Source organism: Watersipora subatra, chromosome 1 (genome assembly GCF_963576615.1).
Source record: "Watersipora subatra chromosome 1, tzWatSuba1.1, whole genome shotgun sequence".
Taxonomy (NCBI): Eukaryota; Metazoa; Bryozoa; class Gymnolaemata; order Cheilostomatida; family Watersiporidae; genus Watersipora; species Watersipora subatra.
In genome coordinates, this window is record NC_088708.1 from 22,563,569 (window position 1) to 22,586,391 (window position 22,823).

General features: G+C 37.4%; 1 protein-coding gene across 1 annotated transcript in view; it reads left to right on the forward strand.

Annotated features, from left to right (window-relative positions):
* Nucleotides 1–22,823, forward strand: part of LOC137385392 (CCR4-NOT transcription complex subunit 10-like) — a 35,483-nt gene that overhangs the window by 5,264 nt on the left and 7,396 nt on the right. The window contains exons 2-12 of the mRNA XM_068071844.1: nucleotides 2,341–2,448; nucleotides 3,169–3,348; nucleotides 3,650–3,800; nucleotides 4,671–4,864; nucleotides 5,024–5,104; nucleotides 6,076–6,173; nucleotides 6,451–6,608; nucleotides 7,405–7,607; nucleotides 17,806–17,921; nucleotides 18,940–19,152; nucleotides 19,935–20,048. Coding sequence (XP_067927945.1) covers nucleotides 2,350–2,448; nucleotides 3,169–3,348; nucleotides 3,650–3,800; nucleotides 4,671–4,864; nucleotides 5,024–5,104; nucleotides 6,076–6,173; nucleotides 6,451–6,608; nucleotides 7,405–7,607; nucleotides 17,806–17,921; nucleotides 18,940–19,152; nucleotides 19,935–20,048 — 1,607 coding nt within the window. The 5' untranslated portion in view covers nucleotides 2,341–2,349. The remainder of the gene's footprint in view (nucleotides 1–2,340; nucleotides 2,449–3,168; nucleotides 3,349–3,649; nucleotides 3,801–4,670; nucleotides 4,865–5,023; nucleotides 5,105–6,075; nucleotides 6,174–6,450; nucleotides 6,609–7,404; nucleotides 7,608–17,805; nucleotides 17,922–18,939; nucleotides 19,153–19,934; nucleotides 20,049–22,823) is intronic.

A 22,823-nucleotide genomic window follows, 5' to 3' on the forward strand; every position in this document is an offset into this window, starting at 1 on the left:
CCGGAAACGCATGGAAACATTTGCTAACAAACAGAGAAGCATTTTACGATGCATAAATTTTTTACAAAAAGGGAGGAACCATCTGGGACGACGTCTCCTCTACCGAAGAAATTTGCTAGGGAGATAACCCCTCTAGTCAAGTTACTCTAAATTGTTTTGGAGGAGGATTTTCCTTTAAAGATGTGAAGTAAATGTGCCATTGCTGTTTATATTTTCTTTTTCCTACAATCTTTGATGTAACTGATCTGTTGCATTTTTTGCTATTTCATTATCAATTTTTGCATTTTTAGTAATGTATCTTAACCTTTAATGTTTTGGATGTTTCAAGAGCCAAACGTACGAAATGTTTACTTCTGTTTTCTATTTCCATCATCATAAATAGAAAACTTTTTATTAAATTTTATTAAAATTAAACACGATCTATATCTACCCGTTTCTATTTATAGTATGCAGTATACAGTACAGCTTATGGTGTAAAATGTTGATAAAATATTTTACTGAAGTTTTTTTGCCTTGGAACGAATTACATAATTTAGATAGTTTTATCTTAATGAGGAAGATTGTTTCGGATTTCGAACAACTCGGTTTTTGAACAACCTTCTTATACGTCACTTAAAGTTATGAAATTATAATATTACAGTTGTTTAAAAACCTTTACAGTTGTTTTGTTTATTTTTAATTTAGTTGCCCTGCACAAAACCTTTTTCTCATGATATTAAGTTTTAAAATTACAGTTGTTTGGAAAAGTTTAAAAACCTTTACAGTTGTTTTCATTTTCTCTTTTCATTTATTTCAATTACTCAAAACACTTTTCTCATGATATGTAGTCTGAAAGTTAGAGTGGCAAATGTTATTATATGTTATAAAAAAAATTATATTTAATTATACTAAATTATAATTATATAAAAATAAAATAGACTTTTTTATTACCTTATTTATTAAATAATTTTTCATTGTAATCATAGCTAAACAGATTATATTTAGGCATTACTTGCTAATTATTTCACATTTACATTTAAACAAATTTACAGTTTTATTTTTCTTCCTAATTTATTTCAACAAAAAACTTCTTTCATGATATGAAATTTAAAAGTGGCAGTTGTCTGAAAAAGCTTGAAAACCTTTACAGTTGTTTTCTTTTTCCTCTTCATTCATTTGGTCTGCTTTAAAATATTTTCTCATGATAAGAAGTTTAAAAATTAGAAGGGTAAATGTTGTATACGGTATGTTATATAAAAATAAATTTTCTGTCCAAAGACTTTTTTATTAATCGGGTAACGCCGGGTAGTACAGCTAGTGTTAAATAATTTTACATGATGGGATGGATTCCTTTTTTTATAAGAACCACAACATCAATTGGTAACACGTAAAACAAAGTGTGAAAATTAGTAAGTTCATCAATATACTGTACTGTATTTAGCTTTTCACATTTACCAACTGATTTTCTCTTATAAAGTTGTCTTCCAATTATTGTCAACAAGCTGGTTAGGCTGGCATTGCTCATAGCAAATCATGCTCGTTTATGTCTCAGTCTGTGTCTGTCGTATGTATCATGTTGAAATAAGGATTACCTTAGTTAGCTTGAGATCGCATTCTAAGTGAGTAGTGAGTTGGATTTCAGCTAAATAGCACCACCGAGTATTGTAGTGGCCATGACCTCTTTGCTAGTGACTTGTTTGACCATTTAGCTGTGATTCAGTAATTTCCGATCACCTAGAAAGTTAGGTATTTATTGTGCACTGTTTTTCATACTCATCCGCCAGTCTGAATAGTATGCATTATTGAATTTGTGTGGAATGTTCACTCACACCTGTTGACTACCTATTTACTGTTTTTTCTGTTCACGATCCAGTCTTTCAGAGAACATAAAGGCCTTCATAGCTTAGCAACCAACAGAGCCATTAAAGACCTAGCTCATACCATTGTTTCAGACATTTAAACACTCTTCTACTGAATTTCACTCCAGCAATTGACTTTAGCTTATTGTCCATTCATCAGAGTTAGTTGTTGTCGATAGTCTGGTCCGGTGTGCAACTTGTTCTTCTATATCAGCTAATGTTTCGCAGCTTAAGCTATTGCACATTTTGGTTGTTAATTTTGTTGCTCACCAACCATTGTGGGAGCTCATAACTCCTCTACTTGCAATGAGCTACGGTAGTAGCTAGTAGTAATTATCTCCACTTGTCACAGTAATAAGATAGCTTCAAATCGAGTTGTCTTCGCAATAGTTTGCAGTAGACCTAATCCACAGCCTCTCATGTGCAAAAAATCAGAATTGTTTCCTTTCTGAAGCTGTATCTGCATATACATGTATATATTGTTTCAATTTTATGTTATCAGTAAAACGCGATGGCAGATGATAATTCCAGCGCGGCTGCAGATGACCATTCTGATTCCCTACCAGCTATTCCAGCTGTGACTGAGCAGGAGAAAGAAATGGGAAGCATGGTGTAGTATCTTTTCTTCTTTCTCAACAAAGCACACTTGTTCTAAAAATTCTAAACATTGAGTGTGCACTTGCTACATCACAGCATTTGTGGATAGCAATTGCATTCTTTTGCTGTTTCCTATTCTGGATAATATATACAAGTGTATATATAATCCAGAGTATATATATTATCTAGAATTGATATATATATTATATATAAATATTGTTTATAATATATATTATTTATATTATGTATTATTCATATTGCTATATATTATTTATTATATATTATTTATTATATATTATTTATGATATTATATCTTGTTTATATTATTATGCATTATTTATATTATACATTATTAAATATTATTATATATTATTTTATATTGTTGTATATTATTTATTTTTATTTATAATATTATATGTAATTTATTATTATATATATATATACATGTATTAGTTTATTGGCAATGATTTCATTTCAAACAGAAATGTTTTTCAAATTATGCCATACATAAATTATAAAACAAAAAATGACAACAGCTAGTCAACAAAATAAAATTATAGTAAAAATATAATCAGCTTTGATGACAATTACATGTAATTAACTGGTGTGACTTGGTAGCTTATTGCAACTACAATGTGCATTAGCTTTGCTTACAGTCATGTACTTCAGTGGTGTAGCATGTAACTCAGTAGAAACTCGTGAGTATCGCTCATGCTTATTGTTTGTTTGTAAGGCGGCCATAGAGTTTGATAAACGACAACTGGACGGCTGCGCAAAGATTCTTGACAAGCTGATGAGTTCAAGGGCAGGTGACTCCAAAGTAATTCACAACAAGTCAGTCATTGACTATTATCAGTCAGGCCTGCGGACCACAGATGACTTCCTCGCTAGCTTGATCAAAGTTTGCGAATTGGTGAGCTGCGTTCACGTTTTTAAGAACTCTAATTTGGTGTTTGTGGGTTATCCATACTCATGATGTAATTGTTGAAAAATACTCCTTCATTTGCTGAAGCTGTATTTCCAACACACCGCATACAGTACTATATCAGAACAAGTCATGAGTGTCACTCATTGCAGCTGAAAGACGTGGTTACAAATATTTTTTGACACTGGTGTAGGATGGCCACAATTGCTGAGTATAAGCACTAGTGCTGTGATTGTCTTCTCGATACACCCAAATTTATTTAGATTAGGAAAGTTTGGATGCATTACAGGCGCAGGTGAGCATGACTGACATAGACTCTCTTGATGATGTAGATCAGTGTATTGTTTACTACAACCAGGCTGTCATATATTACCATACAAGGAGATACGGCAATGCTCTGGCAATCACTGAGAAGCTCTACACCTTTCTCGAACCTTTAGGTAAGTTTTGTTTTATTTTGTTATTTCCTTTTGATTGTACTGAATAATGGGCAGATAAAGGTGCAGTTTAGTTTTAGCATATAATCACCTCTACTTATGAATTTTATAACATATGGCATTGAATTTTGACAAATATTGTATCAGCATAGGAAGTAATTTTCAACATTTTGTGTCTAAAACTTCTTGAAACATTTCAATTTGGTCAGCGTAGGTCAGCGTAAGTCAGCGTAAGTAAACAAGTTGGTCAGCGTAAGTAAACAAGTTGGTCAGCGTAAGTAAACAAGTTGGTCAGCGTAAGTAAACAAGTCAGCGTAAGTAAACAAGTTGGTCAGCGTAAGTAAACAAGTTGGTCAGCGTAAGTAAACAAGTTGGTCAGCGTAAGTAAACAATTTGGTCAGCGTAAGTAAACAATTTGGTCAGCGTAAGTAAACAAGTTGGTCAGCGTAAGTAAACAAGTTGGTCAGCGTAAGTAAACAAGTTGGTCAGCGTAAGTAAACAAGTTGGTGAATTAAATAAATGAAATATTAGAGAATACTGAGCCTCCGGTTTCTTCATGTATCTTCAGGGTGAAGTACAATGATAACCTCTCTTTGCTGGTTATTTTTTCTGTTTTTGTATATATAATACACAGTCTTTTACATAGCGTTCAATGATGAATTTGTTTTCAATACTATACATAATTAATTGAAGTATTTATTATGGTATATCTGGGGTCTGAAATGAAAGAAATGAAATAAAATATATTCTTCTAAGAATATTTGCTCCAATATGTAACGGTTTCAAGATGCAAATATCGGAGTGCATTAACTTTGTATGTTGCGGGCTGACTATTGTCTGCTGATACGGCTATGATGGCTGATATTTGAACAGACGAGTCCCTGAGCAAGAGGGTGATGTGCCTGCTGGCTGAGCTCTACCTCTGCACATCTCAGCCTGACAGGGCTATTGCCATCATCAACAGTCTTGAGAAGATTGTTTTCCCTAGAAAGGAAGGGGAAGAGTCGAGCAGCGAAACCTCATTATCTGACAGGCAAATAGAGAACTGGAAGCTGAAATTGGCTCTGGTAAATTTATACATCGGTTGTCATTGGCAAGGTGTCACCATAGATTTATCGTGAGAATGAAAAGTTATACGTAGCATACAGCGGTGCTATGGCATGATTGTAAAATCTATTCTTGCCAATGTAAGATGTGGGAAAATACGTATGCTGTTTCACTTGTAGTACAAGGTGCAGAGTCTGATGATGTCAAGAGCCATGAAACATTGTAAGCGAGAATTAAAGAATTTGAATAACTCAACTGGAGTAAGTTTCTATATTCACAAAATGGTGTTTACACATTCAGTTATGTTTGAGCTGTGTGACGGATATTTATTCATGCAGCTAGTATGATTAAAGCTTGGACTCTTCTATTTTTATATTTCAATCTGTTAGTCTAATTGCTTGTTTTCAATTTTTTTGTAATACTAAGCTAAAATAATGTAATTTTCCAAATGTTTTAAAATAATACTTATATACACATTTATATACACATGTTTTGGTCAGTGCATTCATAAACATTTCTTACCTCGTACTTGTATTTATTTTTTATTAAGGGTATTATACCGATGAAACTAATATAAAGTTTCCATACTGTGATAGTGTACAGATATAGTGTACAGCGATAGTGTACAGCGATAGTGTACAGATATAGTTTACAGCGATAGTGTACAGATATAGTGTACAGCGATAGTGTACAGATATAGTGTACAGCGATAGTGTACAGATATAGTGTACAGCGATAGTGTACAGATATAGCGACACCTGAGTGTGCCAGTGCCGATGCGCTATGCTGAGTCAACAAGCAGATCATGTTTCCATAGGGAGCTATAGTAGAGGAATGGTTGTGCGACTCCCCAAACATTGTTTGCATATGATGCAACAGGAAAGCAAGACCTATGCGTACACAAGTGCCAAGCCATTGGTCGCTAAGGCTGTATCCGTGGTACAAAAGCTAAGGCTGTATCCGTGGTACGAAGGTGACCTAACGCACGGATGTTTCGCTTCCAAACAGTAACACTGAATCACGATAAAATGAGAGCGGCATGGCTGTTTTTGTGATGATATTGCAGCATCTTATAGGGTGTGTCACTACGCTATCGCCGTATGGAAACTTCGTATAATTGGTTTTACAGGTCTCACTGTCTTGCTTTGCTAGTCGTAACAGCCTGCTATTTTCAAATTGCTTATAAGGTGATGACTTCCTTAGAGTTGTCATTGTAGCATTTTTATTTTAGGAGCCTTGTTCTGCTTACATGAAGGCTAATTATGAGTATCTCCGTGGAAACCTTGAAAAAGCCATGAGAATTCTCAACTCCATCACTCCTGCCACAAGGTTTGTCTCCTCTTGTTTCATGCCACCAAATTATTTTGAATGTCTGATTCTCTCTTCTGGTACAGACATTACTATATAATTGTCCTGGACAGGTTGAGTTTCAAGGAAAAAGTGTTCGATTATTTAATTACAGAGCATTGGTAGCTGTTCATTTACAATTTTTTTATGACAATTTATGTGAAAAAATTGTTTGTTGATTTTATCTCCTTTATCAACCACCACACGCTATTGTTTGTACATGGTTTGATTATATATTTTCATTGTAATATACTTTCAGTCCAAAGCGTCTGGTGGACACGTCCTCTGTCTTGTTTTACAATAATTTGGCATGTATTCACATGATGATGAGAAAGCACTACCTCGGCTCCTTCTACTTTAAGAAAGCCCTTACAGAAAATGAGAATCTCGCTAAGGAATTGAAGCTCGAGACACTCGGTAAGCCTTCACATCACTAGGTAGTAGGTATTGAAGGAAATTTCTGGCGTTCATGTATTCTGGAAAAAGTATAAATTACTGCTGAAACTTTTATTATTTCTTCACTTCATTGGATAAGCTAATGACTATTGTTACTGGGTTTGCCTGGCTTTTTAGCCATCTTTGAGTTGTTTTAATGAAAGTACATTCTTAATAAATTTAATTTTGATAACAATTCATCGCTTGAAAGCATTTGAAGATAGTCTGAAAATGTTTTGGCTCACAAAACTTCAAATCATATTATTGCTACATTGCTATTATTATACATATTGCTATTATGTAGCTGTAAGCATCAGACAAAGATAAATGGCTAGTGTGAAATTGCTTTCTCTTTGCATTGGTTTGTTTTTCCTGATATCCCCAAAGAACGGCAGTTAAAGATGTTCCGTGGTTTTAATCACTTATCTAAAAAAACAATCTATAGATGTTTATTACTAGTGTTATAGCAGCGTGAGGCAGCACCTACTTTAAATAAAGATCCCTTGATGCGGGTATTGGTGTCTGGATCGCCTCATGTATTTTGAAACTGTCATCTTTAATAGTAAATATTTATAAGCGTTTGGAACAGGATTTTTAGCTAGATCAATAGCTATTCTTAGTGTTGCATAGAAACAAAGCAGGTATATTTTAAAGAAAATCTTTCTCAAGCTGTAACTTTTATTCTTTCCTTTCGGTTTGCTTAAAATTGATAATGTTAGCTAAGCTATCAAGGTAGGAAAGAAATTGATAATTTGATCTTGTTTGCATCGCTTTCTAGGCCACGGGATCTCAGGCAAGCCTCTTTTCTCTTTACCGATGAGTCGGCACTTTGAACTGCTCTACAACACGGGCATACAGCTGCTGCATTGTAGCCAACCCGTCGCTGCTTTTGATTGTCTTGTCGAAGCTGTCAAGGTCTACTCCTCAAATCCACGCCTCTGGCTCCGTCTGGCTGAGTGTTGTGTTATGGCTAACAAGAAGGTAGGGCATCATAAGCACATCACTGTATTTAGTATTTGTTTTATCCTGGAGCCTGATGAGCACAGCTAATGGTCAATGATGGTTGAGCAAATATGTGCTTATACGACAATGATGGTTGAGCGAATATGTGCTTATACGACAATGATGGTTGAGCGAATGTGTGCTTATAGGACAATGCTGGTTTAGCGAATTTCTGCTTATAGGACAATGATGGTTTAGCGAATGTGTGCTTATAGGACAATGATGGTTTAGCGAATATGTGCTTATACGACAATGATGGTTTAGCGAATGTGTGCTTATAGGACAATGATGGTTTAGCGAATTTCTGCTTATAGGACAATGATGGTTGAGCGAATATGTGCTTATAGGACAATGATGGTTGAGCGAATGTGTGCTTATAGGACAATGCTGGTTTAGCGAATGTGTGCTTATAGGACAATGATGGTTGAGCGAATGTGTGCTTATAGGACAATGATGGTTGAGCGAATGTGTGCTCATAGGACAATGATGGTTTAGCTAATGTGTGCTTATACGACAATGATGGTTTAGCGAATATGTGCTTATAGGACAATGATGGTTGAGCAAATGTGTGCTTATACGACAATGATGGTTGAGCGAATGTGTGCTTATAGGACAATGATGGTTGAGCGAATATGTGCTTATACGACAATGATGGTTTAGCGAATATGTGCTTATAGGACAATGATGGTTTAGCGAATGTGTGCTTATAGGACAATGATGGTTGAGCGAATATGTGCTTATACGACAATGATGGTTGAGCGAATATGTGCTTATAGGACAATGATGGTTTAGCTAATGTGTGCTTATACGACAATGATGGTTGAGCGAATATGTGCTTATACGACAATGATGGTTGAGCGAATGTGTGCTTATACGACAATGATGGTTGAGCGAATGTGTGCTTATACGACAATGATGGTTGAGCGAATGTGTGCTTATAGGACAATGATGGTTGAGCGAATATGTGCTTATAGGGCAATGATGGTTGAGCGAATGTGTGCTTATAGGACAATGATGGTTGAGCGAATGTGTGCTTATAGGACAATGATGGTTGAGCGAATGTGTGCTTATAGGACAATGATGGTTGAGCGAATGTGTGCTTATAGGACAATGATGGTTTAGCGAATGTGTGCTTATAGGACAATGATGGTTGAGCGAATGTGTGCTTATAGGACAATGATGGTTGAGCGAATGTGTGCTTATAGGACAATGATGGTTTAGCGAATGTGTGCTTATAGGACAATGATGGTTGAGCGAATGTGTGCTTATAGGACAATGATGGTTGAGCGAATATGTGCTTATACGACAATGATGGTTGAGCGAATGTGTGCTTATACGACAATGATGGTTGAGCGAATGTGTGCTTATACGACAATGATGGTTGAGCGAATGTGTGCTTATAGGACAATGATGGTTGAGCGAATATGTGCTTATACGACAATGATGGTTGAGCGAATGTGTGCTTATAGGACAATGATGGTTGAGCGAATGTGTGCTTATAGGACAATGATGGTTGAGCGAATGTGTGCTTATAGGACAATGATGGTTGAGCGAATATGTGCTTATACGACAATGATGGTTGAGCGAATATGTGCTTATAGGACAATGATGGTTTAGCTAATGTGTGCTTATACGACAATGATGGTTTAGCGAATATGTGCTTATAGGACAATGATGGTTGAGCGAATGTGTGCTTATAGGACAATGATGGTTGAGCGAATATGTGCTTATAGGGCAATGATGGTTGAGCGAATGTGTGCTTATACGACAATGATGGTTGAGCGAATGTGTGCTTATAGGACAATGATGGTTGAGCGAATGTGTGCTTATAGGACAATGATGGTTGAGCGAATGTGTGCTTATAGGACAATGATGGTTGAGCGAATGTGTGCTTATAGGACAATGATGGTTGAGCGAATGTGTGCTTATAGGACAATGATGGTTGAGCGAATGTGTGCTTATACGACAATGATGGTTGAGCGAATATGTGCTTATAGGACAATGATGGTTGAGCGAATGTGTGCTTATAGGACAATGATGGTTGAGCGAATGTGTGCTTATAGGACAATGATGGTTGAGCGAATATGTGCTTATAGGACAATGATGGTTTAGCTAATGTGTGCTTATACGACAATGATAGTTGAGCGAATATGTGCTTATACGACAATGATGGTTTAGCGAATATGTGCTTATAGGACAATGATGGTTGAGCGAATATGTGCTTATAGGACAATGATGGTTGAGCGAATGTGTGCTTATAGGACAATGATGGTTGAGCGAATGTGTGCTTATAGGACAATGATGGTTTAGCGAATGTGTGCTTATAGGACAATGATGGTTGAGCGAATGTGTGCTTATAGGACAATGATGGTTGAGCGAATGTGTGCTTATAGGACAATGATGGTTTAGCGAATATGTGCTTATAGGACAATGATGGTTGAGCGAATGTGTGCTTATAGGACAATGATGGTTGAGCGAATGTGTGCTTATAGGACAATGATGGTTTAGCGAATATGTGCTTATACGACAATGATGGTTTAGCGAATATGTGCTTATAGGACAATGATGGTTGAGCGAATGTGTGCTTATAGGACAATGATGGTTGAGCGAATATGTGCTTATACGACAATGATGGTTGAGCGAATGTGTGCTTATAGGACAATGATGGTTGAGCGAATGTGTGCTTATAGGACAATGATGGTTTAGCGAATGTGTGCTTATACGACAATGATGGTTGAGCGAATATGTGCTTATAGGACAATGATGGTTTAGCGAATATGTGCTTATAGGACAATGATGGTTGAGCGAATATGTGCTTATAGGACAATGATGGTTGAGCGAATGTGTGCTTATAGGACAATGATGGTTGAGCGAATGTGTGCTTATAGGGCAATGATGGTTGAGCGAATGTGTGCTTATACGACAATGATGGTTGAGCGAATGTGTGCTTATAGGACAATGATGGTTGAGCGAATGTGTGCTTATAGGACAATGATGGTTTAGCGAATGTGTGCTTATAGGACAATGATGGTTGAGCGAATGTGTGCTTATAGGACAATGATGGTTGAGCGAATGTGTGCTTATACGACAATGATGGTTTAGCGAATATGTGCTTATAGGACAATGATGGTTTAGCGAATGTGTGCTTATAGGACAATGATGGTTGAGCGAATGTGTGCTTATAGGACAATGATGGTTTAGCGAATATGTGCTTATAGGACAATGATGGTTGAGCGAATGTGTGCTTATAGGACAATGATGGTTTAGCGAATGTGTGCTTATAGGACAATGATGGTTTAGCGAATATGTGCTTATACGACAATGATGGTTTAGCGAATGTGTGCTTATACGACAATGATGGTTTAGCGAATGTGTGCTTATACGACAATGATGGTTTAGCGAATATGTGCTTATAGGACAATGATGGTTTAGCGAATGTGTGCTTATACGACAATGATGGTTGAGCGAATGTGTGCTTATAGGACAATGATGGTTTAGCTAATGTGTGCTTATAGGACAATGATGGTTGAGCGAATGTGTGCTTATACGACAATGATGGTTTAGCGAATGTGTGCTTATACGACAATGATGGTTTAGCGAATATGTGCTTATAGGACAATGATGGTTTAGCGAATGTGTGCTTATACGACAATGATGGTTGAGCGAATATGTTCTTATAGGACAATGATGGTTTAGCTAATGTGTGCTTATAGGACAATGATGGTTGAGCGAATGTGTGCTTATACGACAATGATGGTTTAGCGAATGTGTGCTTATAGGACAATGATGGTTGAGCGAATGTGTGCTTATAGGACAATGATGGTTGAGCGAATATGTGCTTATACGACAATGATGGTTGAGCGAATGTGTGCTTATAGGACAATGATGGTTGAGCAAATGTGTGCTTATAGGACAATGATGGTTTAGCGAATGTGTGCTTATAGGACAATGATGGTTGAGCGAATATGTGCTTATACGACAATGATGGTTGAGCGAATGTGTGCTTATAGGACAATGATGGTTGAGCGAATGTGTGCTTATAGGACAATGATGGTTTAGCGAATGTGTGCTTATACGACAATGATGGTTGAGCGAATGTGTGCTTATAGGACAATGATGGTTGAGCGAATGTGTGCTTATAGGACAATGATGGTTGAGCGAATATGTGCTTATAGGACAATGATGGTTGAGCGAATGTGTGCTTATAGGACAATGATGGTTGAGCGAATGTGTGCTTATAGGACAATGATGGTTGAGCGAATGGGTGCTTATAGGACAATGATGGTTGAGCGAATGTGTGCTTATAGGACAATGATGGTTGAGCGAATATGTGCTTATAGGACAATGATGGTTGAGCGAATGTGTGCTTATAGGACAATGATGGTTGAGCGAATATGTGCTTATACGACAATGATGGTTGAGCGAATGTGTGCTTATAGGACAATGATGGTTGAGCGAATGGGTGCTTATAGGACAATGATGGTTGAGCGAATATGTGCTTATACGACAATGATGGTTGAGCGAATGTGTGCTTATACGACAATGATGGTTGAGCGAATGTGTGCTTATAGGACAATGATGGTTGAGCGAATGTGTGCTTATAGGACAATGATGGTTGAGCTAATGTGTGCTTATAGGACAATGATGGTTGAGTGAATGTGTGCTTATAGGACAATGATGGTTGAGCGAATGTGTGCTTATAGGACAATGATGGTTTAGCGAATGTGTGCTTATAGGACAATGATGGTTGAGCGAATGTGTGCTTATAGGACAATGATGGTTGAGCGAATATGTGCTTATACGACAATGATGGTTGAGCGAATGTGTGCTTATACGACAATGATGGTTGAGCGAATGTGTGCTTATAGGACAATGATGGTTGAGCGAATATGTGCTTATACGACAATGATGGTTGAGCGAATATGTGCTTATAGGACAATGATGGTTGAGCGAATGTGTGCTTATAGGACAATGATGGTTGAGCGAATATGTGCTTATAGGACAATGATGGTTTAGCGAATGTGTGCTTATAGGACAATGATGGTTGAGCGAATGTGTGCTTATAGGACAATGATGGTTGAGCGAATATGTGCTTATACGACAATGATGGTTGAGCGAATATGTGCTTATACGACAATGATGGTTTAGCGAATGTGTGCTTATAGGACAATGATGGTTGAGCGAATATGTGCTTATACGACAATGATGGTTGAGCGAATGTGTGCTTATAGGACAATGATGGTTTAGCGAATGTGTGCTTATAGGACAATGATGGTTGAGCGAATATGTGCTTATACGACAATGATGGTTGAGCGAATGTGTGCTTATAGGACAATGATGGTTGAGCGAATGGGTGCTTATAGGACAATGATAGTTGAGCGAATGTGTGCTTATAGGACAATGATGGTTGAGCGAATGTGTGCTTATAGGACAATGATGGTTGAGCGAATGTGTGCTTATAGGACAATGATGGTTGAGCGAATATGTGCTTATAGGACAATGATGGTTTAGCGAATGTGTGCTTATAGGACGATGATGGTTGAGAGAATGTGTGCTTATAGGGCAATGATGGTTTAGCGAATGTGTGCTTATAGGACAATGATGGTTTAGCGAATGTGTGCTTATAGGACAATGATGGTTTAGCGAATGTGTGCTTATAGGACAATGATGGTTGAGCGAATGTGTGCTTATAGGACAATGATGGTTGAGCGAATATGTGCTTATACGACAATGATGGTTGAGCGAATGTGTGCTTATAGGACAATGATGGTTGAGCGAATGGGTGCTTATAGGACAATGATGGTTGAGCGAATATGTGCTTATACGACAATGATGGTTGAGCGAATGTGTGCTTATACGACAATGATGGTTGAGCGAATGTGTGCTTATAGGACAATGATGGTTGAGCGAATGTGTGCTTATAGGACAATGATGGTTGAGCTAATGTGTGCTTATAGGACAATGATGGTTGAGTGAATGTGTGCTTATAGGACAATGATGGTTGAGCGAATGTGTGCTTATACGACAATGATGGTTGAGCGAATGTGTGCTTATAGGACAATGATGGTTTAGCTAATGTGTGCTTATAGGACAATGATGGTTGAGCTAATGTGTGCTTATAGGACAATGATGGTTGAGCGAATATGTGCTTATAGGACAATGATGGTTGAGCGAATGTGTGCTTATAGGACAATGATGGTTGAGCGAATGTGTGCTTATAGGACAATGATGGTTGAGCAATATGTGCTTATAGGACAATGATGGTTGAGCGAATGTGTGCTTATACGACAATGATGGTTGAGCGAATATGTGCTTATAGGACAATGATGGTTGAGCGAATGTGTGCTTATAGGACAATGATGGTTGAGCGAATGTGTGCTTATAGGACAATGATGGTTTAGCGAATGTGTGCTTATAGGACAATGATGGTTGAGCGAATGTGTGCTTATAGGACAATGATGGTTTAGCGAATGTGTGCTTATACGACAATGATGGTTGAGCGAATGTGTGCTTATAGGACAATGATGGTTTAGCGAATGTGTGCTTATACGACAATGATGGTTGAGCGAATGTGTGCTTATAGGACAATGATGGTTGAGCGAATGTGTGCTTATAGGACAATGATGGTTGAGCTAATGTGTGCTTATAGGACAATGATGGTTTAGCGAATGTGTGCTTATAGGACAATGATGGTTTAGCGAATGTGTGCTTATAGGACAATGATGGTTGAGTGAATGTGTGCTTATAGGACAATGATGGTTGAGCGAATATGTGCTTATACGACAATGATGGTTGAGCGAATGTGTGCTTATAGGACAATGATGGTTGAGCGAATGTGTGCTTATACGACAATGATGGTTTAGCGAATGTGTGCTTATAGGACAATGATGGTTTAGCTAATGTGTGCTTATAGGACAATAATGGTTGAGCGAATATGTGCTTATAGGACAATGATGGTTTAGCGAATGTGTGCTTATAGGACAATGATGGTTTAGCGAATATGTGCTTATAGGACAATAATGGTTGAGCGAATGTGTGCTTATAGGACAATGATGGTTGAGCGAATGTGTGCTTATAGGACAATGATGGTTTAGCGAATGTGTGCTTATAGGACAATGATGGTTGAGCGAATGTGTGCTTATACGACAATGATGGTTTAGCGAATGTGTGCTTATAGGACAATGATGGTTGAGCGAATGTGTGCTTATAGGACAATGATGGTTGAGCGAATATGTGCTTATACGACAATGATGGTTGAGCGAATGTGTGCTTATACGACAATGATGGTTTAGCGAATGTGTGCTTATAGGACAATGATGGTTGAGCGAATGTGTGCTTATAGGACAATGATGGTTGAGCGAATATGTGCTTATACGACAATGATGGTTGAGCGAATGTGTGCTTATAGGACAATGATGGTTGAGCGAATGGGTGCTTATAGGACAATGATGGTTGAGCGAATATGTGCTTATACGACAATGATGGTTGAGCGAATATGTGCTTATAGGACAATGATGGTTGAGCGAATATGTGCTTATACGACAATGCTGGTTGAGCGAATGTGTGCTTATACGACAATGATGGTTGAGCGAATGTGTGCTTATAGGACAATGATGGTTGAGCGAATGGGTGCTTATAGGACAATGATGGTTGAGCGAATATGTGCTTATACGACAATGATGGTTGAGCGAATGTGTGCTTATACGACAATGATGGTTGAGCGAATGTGTGCTTATAGGACAATGATGGTTGAGCGAATGTGTGCTTATAGGACAATGATGGTTGAGCGAATGGGTGCTTATAGGACAATGATGGTTGAGCGAATGTGTGCTTATAGGACAATGATGGTTTAGCTAATGTGTGCTTATAGGACAATAATGGTTGAGCGAATATGTGCTTATAGGACAATGATGGTTTAGCGAATGTGTGCTTATAGGACAATGATGGTTTAGCGAATATGTGCTTATAGGACAATAATGGTTGAGCGAATGTGTGCTTATAGGACAATGATGGTTGAGCGAATGTGTGCTTATAGGACAATGATGGTTTAGCGAATGTGTGCTTATAGGACAATGATGGTTGAGCGAATGTGTGCTTATACGACAATGATGGTTTAGCGAATGTGTGCTTATAGGACAATGATGGTTGAGCGAATGTGTGCTTATAGGACAATGATGGTTGAGCGAATATGTGCTTATACGACAATGATGGTTGAGCGAATGTGTGCTTATACGACAATGATGGTTTAGCGAATGTGTGCTTATAGGACAATGATGGTTGAGCGAATGTGTGCTTATAGGACAATGATGGTTGAGCGAATATGTGCTTATACGACAATGATGGTTGAGCGAATGTGTGCTTATAGGACAATGTTGGTTGAGCGAATGGGTGCTTATAGGACAATGATGGTTGAGCGAATATGTGCTTATACGACAATGATGGTTGAGCGAATATGTGCTTATAGGACAATGATGGTTGAGCGAATATGTGCTTATACGACAATGATGGTTGAGCGAATGTGTGCTTATACGACAATGATGGTTGAGCGAATGTGTGCTTATAGGACAATGATGGTTGAGCGAATGGGTGCTTATAGGACAATGATGGTTGAGCGAATATGTGCTTATACGACAATGATGGTTGAGCGAATGTGTGCTTATACGACAATGATGGTTGAGCGAATGTGTGCTTATAGGACAATGATGGTTGAGCGAATGTGTGCTTATAGGACAATGATGGTTGAGCGAATGGGTGCTTATAGGACAATGATGGTTGAGCGAATGTGTGCTTATAGGACAATGATGGTTGAGCGAATATGTGCTTATAGGACAATGATGGTTGAGCGAATATGTGCTTATAGGACAATGATGGTTGAGCGAATGTGTGCTTATAGGACAATGATGGTTGAGCGAATGGGTGCTTATAGGACAATGATGGTTGAGCAATATGTGCTTATAGGACAATGATGGTTGAGCGAATATGTGCTTATAGGACAATGATGGTTGAGCGAATATGTGCTTATAGGACAATGATGGTTGAGCGAATATGTGCTTATACGACAATGATGGTTGAGCAAATGTGTGCTTATACGACAATGATGGTTGAGCAATATGTGCTTATAGGACAATGATGGTTGAGCAATATGTGCTTATAGGACAATGATGGTTTAGCTAATGTGTGCTTATAGGACAATGATGGTTGAGCGAATGTGTGCTTATAGGACAATGATGGTTGAGCGAATATGTGCTTATACGACAATGATGGTTGAGCGAATATGTGCTTATAGGACAATGATGGTTTAGCTAATGTGTGCTTATAGGACAATGATGGTTGAGCGAATATGTGCTTATACGACAATGATGGTTGAGCGAATGTGTGCTTATAGGACAATGATGGTTGAGCGAATGTGTGCTTATAGGACAATGATGGTTGAGCGAATGTGTGCTTATAGGACAATGATGGTTGAGCGAATATGTGCTTATACGACAATGATGGTTGAGCGAATGTGTGCTTATAGGACAATGATGGTTGAGCGAATGTGTGCTTATAGGACAATGATGGTTGAGCGAATATGTGCTTATACGACAATGATGGTTGAGCAAATGTGTGCTTATACGACAATGATGGTTGAGCAAATGTGTGCTTATACGACAATGATGGTTGAGCGAATGTGTGCTTATACGACAATGATGGTTTAGCGAATGTGTGCTTATAGGACAATGATGGTTGAGCGAATATGTGCTTATAGGACAATGATGGTTTAGCGAATGTGTGCTTATAGGACAATGATGGTTTAGCTAATGTGTGCTTATAGGACAATGATGGTTTAGCTAATGTGTGCTTATACGACAATGATGGTTTAGCGAATATGTGCTTATAGGACAATGATGGTTGAGCGAATGTGTGCTTATAGGGCAATGATGGTTTAGCGAATGTGTGCTTATAGGACAATGATGGTTGAGCGAATGTGTGCTTATAGGACAATGATGGTTGAGCGAATGTGTGCTTATAGGACAATGATGGTTTAGCGAATGTGTGCTTATAGGACAATGATGGTTGAGCGAATGTGTGCTTATAGGACAATGATGGTTGAGCGAATGTGTGCTTATAGGACAATGATGGTTGAGCGAATGTGTGCTTATAGGACAATGATGATTGAGTGAATATGTGTTTATAGGACAATGATGAAGACAGGAAGCTAGAGAAACGGCTTCAGGTTGTTCAGGGAGTTATCGGAGCCGGTATAAACCGTAAACTTATTATTGGTACAGGCAAAGGTGACTTCAGACCCTGGTATGTGGCTTCAGACCCTGGTATGTGTACACAACTACACAACTATCTTTTATAACTGTTTCCGATGTAATTATGTTTAAAGGTGTTCAGCTTGACACCTGTGAAGTATGCCAAGTTCAAATGATCTGGACTACTTCCTGCAAAGCTTTTCTCATGTAACCTTGATATTCAAGTTTGATAGCTTTTTGCATGTCATATAGATTATGAATTTAAAGTATATCTTGTTAAGCTGTAGCCAATAGACACGTATAGTTGCTAATGGAAACCTGGTCTTATCATTTCACCTTTTCCTTGTACATTTTACCTGAAGAATGAAATTTGAATGTGATTTTCAACTGGAATCTTTCTGTCTGTGTTTTTGTCATTTGAACCAATTAAAAATAATTTACATTCAATTAATGTGTGATAGACCTAGAAAAACACCTCGTTAACTCTGTAAATTATTAAGATAAACATGTTTTTAAATTATAAATACATGTATTTGTTACCAATACATAATAAAAGCAAAGAAAACTGCTATCATATAAACAAAAGATATAATTTAACTTACATACTTTCTTGACAGATGAATGCGGTCAACAAAGGTAAAGGTGGCCGAAGAAGAGTATTTTCTTAGCATTAGGCGTAATGGCCATTTGTCATGATGACAAAGAGAACAATGAAGCCATAAATTCTTCATTGCTGTAACAGACAATTTTTTAAAAAAGCAAAAAAATTAATTGTAACTCCACTTTCGTATGTTTCGCTAATAAAAATAGAGAGCATTCGACGGACGATAAACAGTTGACCCACACCAGGTACACCAAGTCTTGCTCGCATCATGTATATTTTGGCAGCTTTTCTGATACAAAACTTTGGACTCATATGACAGACAGACAGCTCATATCACGTTTTACTCAAATCAGAGCTCAAATTAGAAAACTTGTTTATAGGCCTGCTCATATCTCAAGCTTTGATTATAAATCATAATTCTCACACTATTTCCTGTCTACAAAACTTGTGCTGGTTAATTTTATAGCACAGAGTCAGCAGCGATGCCAGGAGCAACTTTAGAGTTTGCTGCTCTCTGTTTATCTAACGCACTTTTGCTGCTAAACACAGCTGAGCAGCAGGCAACACAAAAACTCAAGGAAGAGCTTGGAGACACACCCGCAGGCAACATTCATGAGCGGATCCTTGTAGCGGCCCCACCTAGCCTTCCTATGAAAGCCGACGAGGTTGCTCAGCTTAGGTAGGACTGCTCACAGATGGTTTTATTAAAGGTTGGCCATGTGGTAGTTAGACAAAAGTTTCTTATATCTAAAAATCAGGTGCCAGAAAAGCTCTCGTTTGATTGTGCATCTTGTTATTAGCAGAATCAATATTCACTTTATTTCTCAGCAAGCGATTGATACAATCATAATCGCGAATGTAAACATATAATTCTTCTACCACGGGACCAAATAGCAGGGACGGTGTAAATTATCTCAGTTCAAATGGGCCCCTGTGTCCATTCCTTGCCAACGTTGATTGCTTTGGTTGATAGTGTGCACTCCAGTTGCAGTGTGGCTACCCCTTCGCAGTTCTGCATGCTTGTAAATGGCATTCACTGCTCAGGTCTCAGCTTCCTTGGGACATAATTTGTCACCGTATCTATCAAACATCTAACACTTACGAAAGAACTTTAATGAAGTCTGATGTTTTTAGACTGATTTTGGATAGTCAGGTATTGAAAAATTATATTGCAATCAGACTGAGTGCCTTCGCTAATGAGGGTAGAACCAGCGCTAAGGTTCTCTGATCATGTCATATTTTATCTCGGGTCTGGAGGTTTATTTGTAAAACACTCTCTTCACTTTTTTGTTTTACTGGGTTTTCTTAGAGTCACTAAGTGAAGTAACAATAAAAAGAAACGACCTACTTATGCACTCATCAATTACCCACTAAGCTTATTTGAGCACCTTCAGGTTACAGTTTTTGTAATTGTCTTATCCTGTTCATCCAACCATTCTTAGTCTACCATTTGATTTGCAGATGTTCAATACTGGCAAACAGCGCCTATATCTCTCTTCTTTTACATGACTACACCATGGCTCTGCAGCACTCGGAGGCCTTGCTCGCACAGGATAACTTGTCTCCTGCCCATAAGTGAGTCCATTTCGTTCTGCGGCCATTAGCTTCTTACTGGGGAAAAACAACCTGTATTCAAACATTGTGCTTCTTCTGATAACATACATGTATTTATTTACAGTAGACACTCCTATAACACAAACCTCCTATAACATAAATTCCCCGTAACATGAATTCCATATAACGTAGATAATTTAGTTAAAGTTTTTGCATTGTATTACATAAAAAATCCAAATAAGGTAAAGTGTCAAGTCAGTGCAAGTTCTCAAATTTGATTGGAATAACGAGAGTCCCATAGTGAGTTTTAAAAATATTGTTTTCTCTTATGTTGTAGTTGCGAGAGACAACATCGTATAGGTTTATCTACATTATATATTATACACTAGTATCTGGGTAGGCGAGTGTGCCATATGAGATTGTCAGGTGTGCCGATAAAGCACAGATAATAAGTAGCCGTACAATTATTCAGAAATACGCCAAGGCAGTCGATTGGTGCAAGTGTTAGAGTGTCTGTCTACCAAGTTTACCGGTTTACCAAGTCTATCGCTAAACGTAACGAGTTGGAGTCTCAATGAAAGCAATCTTTTATCCTCGACAGACAGACGGACAGACTTCACTCTTAGTATTGCAAAGACAAACTTTTGTTTTCTTTTATTTTAGACATACATAATATTTTTTATTATTTATTCCTTTCAGCATAAACTTTGCCGTTTAGAAATGAGTAAAAAAAATTGATTTAAATTGGCATTGGAGTTGTGCGCTCTCCTTTACCGTATCGTAAAGTTATCATAATCATAGAACCTAAGCAGAGTGCAAGTGATAAAAAAAGAGAAAAGGTGTCGATACAAACCATTAATACCACAGTTACTGTGATCATTAAATTAAAAAAGTTACGTTAAAATTTTTTTTTTGTATGCCCAAAGAGTGAGTTTGGGAAAATCTTGGAATGGATTAAACAATTTACATGTATTTTACTGATCGTATAACATAAAATTCCTATTATGTAAACATTCTCGGAGCAGGATATTTATGTCGTAGGAGCGTCTACTGTATATATGCAGTATATATTAATACAGTGTGTATATACAAATAAAATTGTAATAGTAGTCATAAGGCTGAGCTAGTATCCAAGAACATTTTGCTCATCAAATATCAAGCACATGAACCAAATTTAGTTGTGGTGGGTTAACTTCATAACAAAAAGTTAAAAAGTTAATCATAGAGATCTATTTCATAAATTTAGTTAGAATTGTTACAATCTGCAAATTTGTTGAAACAAATGTGTTTATTTTTTGCTTTGTTCCCAACTCCACAATAAACAAGAATATTTTTAGTTTTTACTTGTAAAATAATGATCGATGTAAAACAGGCTAATATATTCATAAATAAAGTTTTGGTTTATAGTAAATTGTTGTTCCGTGTAATTTAAGAAAATGTTGCTGCCGTGTTTAAAAAGGAGATTTATGTATTTTGATTGAATAGATGATATAGTTGGTAGAGCTTTGACAGAAGGATGATAAAATAATGACCTAGCAGAGTTTCAACAAATTATCTAGTAGACGCTAGTGGAGCACTATGTCTGCGCACCTACAAGGAAGTCTATAGACACTAGTGGAGCACTATGTCTGCGCACCTATAAGAAAGTCTTGCAATTCACAACTCATAAAAAGAACTGTTCAAAATTATCTAACAATCTCTGTTCAGGTTTCCTAATAGGACATACATTACTTTAGGAGCTATTCTGAATAATTTTTTTGCTGCCGTATATTAGCTTTAACATAAATTGAACGATTTTGAGCATCACATTGTTGTTTACTTCTTTTATTTTTTATTATCAATGTTAAAAATACCCTTCAATTTTTTCTACTTCTTCAGCTTAAATCCAAGTGGTGACTCCACCTTATTGTTTCATCGCATTACTATCTCTATAACAGTTATGGCCTTCCTTCGGAGGTTAACTCTATTATGTCTAGATGTCAAACACTTTACAATCAACCTCCATCTCTTAATGAAATCAAATCTACGTGTATCGACCCTGTTAGTGATTAGCCAGTGTTGAACATGCTGAAAACATTTATGCGCAATTAGCATTTATTATTGGGAAAAATTGAGTGATGTATTTAAATTATATAGAGGTTTTTATAAACTTCATCAGGAACAATAATTTATTTAGTCGTCGTGAAAATCATCATAGGCGTCATAATGGGCTAATGGAACGCGAGTTGGTTCTCTGTAACATTCCATGCCGGGCATGACTCTCTCTCTCTGTTCCAGTTACAATTAACTTCAAAGTGAGGAAAAATAAACTGAATTAATTTGCCCATTCACCACTGAGCCGAAGTCTGTAATTGGAAATGTTGAAGCAATTTAGATCTAAATACTGAATCTACGTATGAGCTATACCGGGTGACGATCAGCTCGCACTCATTTTGCCAAGGCAGCTATATCGGCGGTGTCCTCGCTCCGCATGCTTACTCCATTCGCTGCGTGCGCGAGATATCACACATGAGAACTCACTGCTTTCCCAGGCTGCTATTGGCTTACAGGAAATTGACATTTAGTACTGGTTAGTGCAGTCAACACTCCTCTATAATTTGATTACTCCTCTATTGGCCCAATAGTCGTACCTTTGTAAGTCTGCTCTGGCCGTATTTACTCTCATAACTTATTATAGTTTTACACACACCCCCTCCCCATGTTATATGTAAAAATAGAATTCACGATTCAACTGAACTGAAATTTAAAATAGCCTAGCATTACTGTACTCTTTTATTATGTGTAAATTTTCCTACA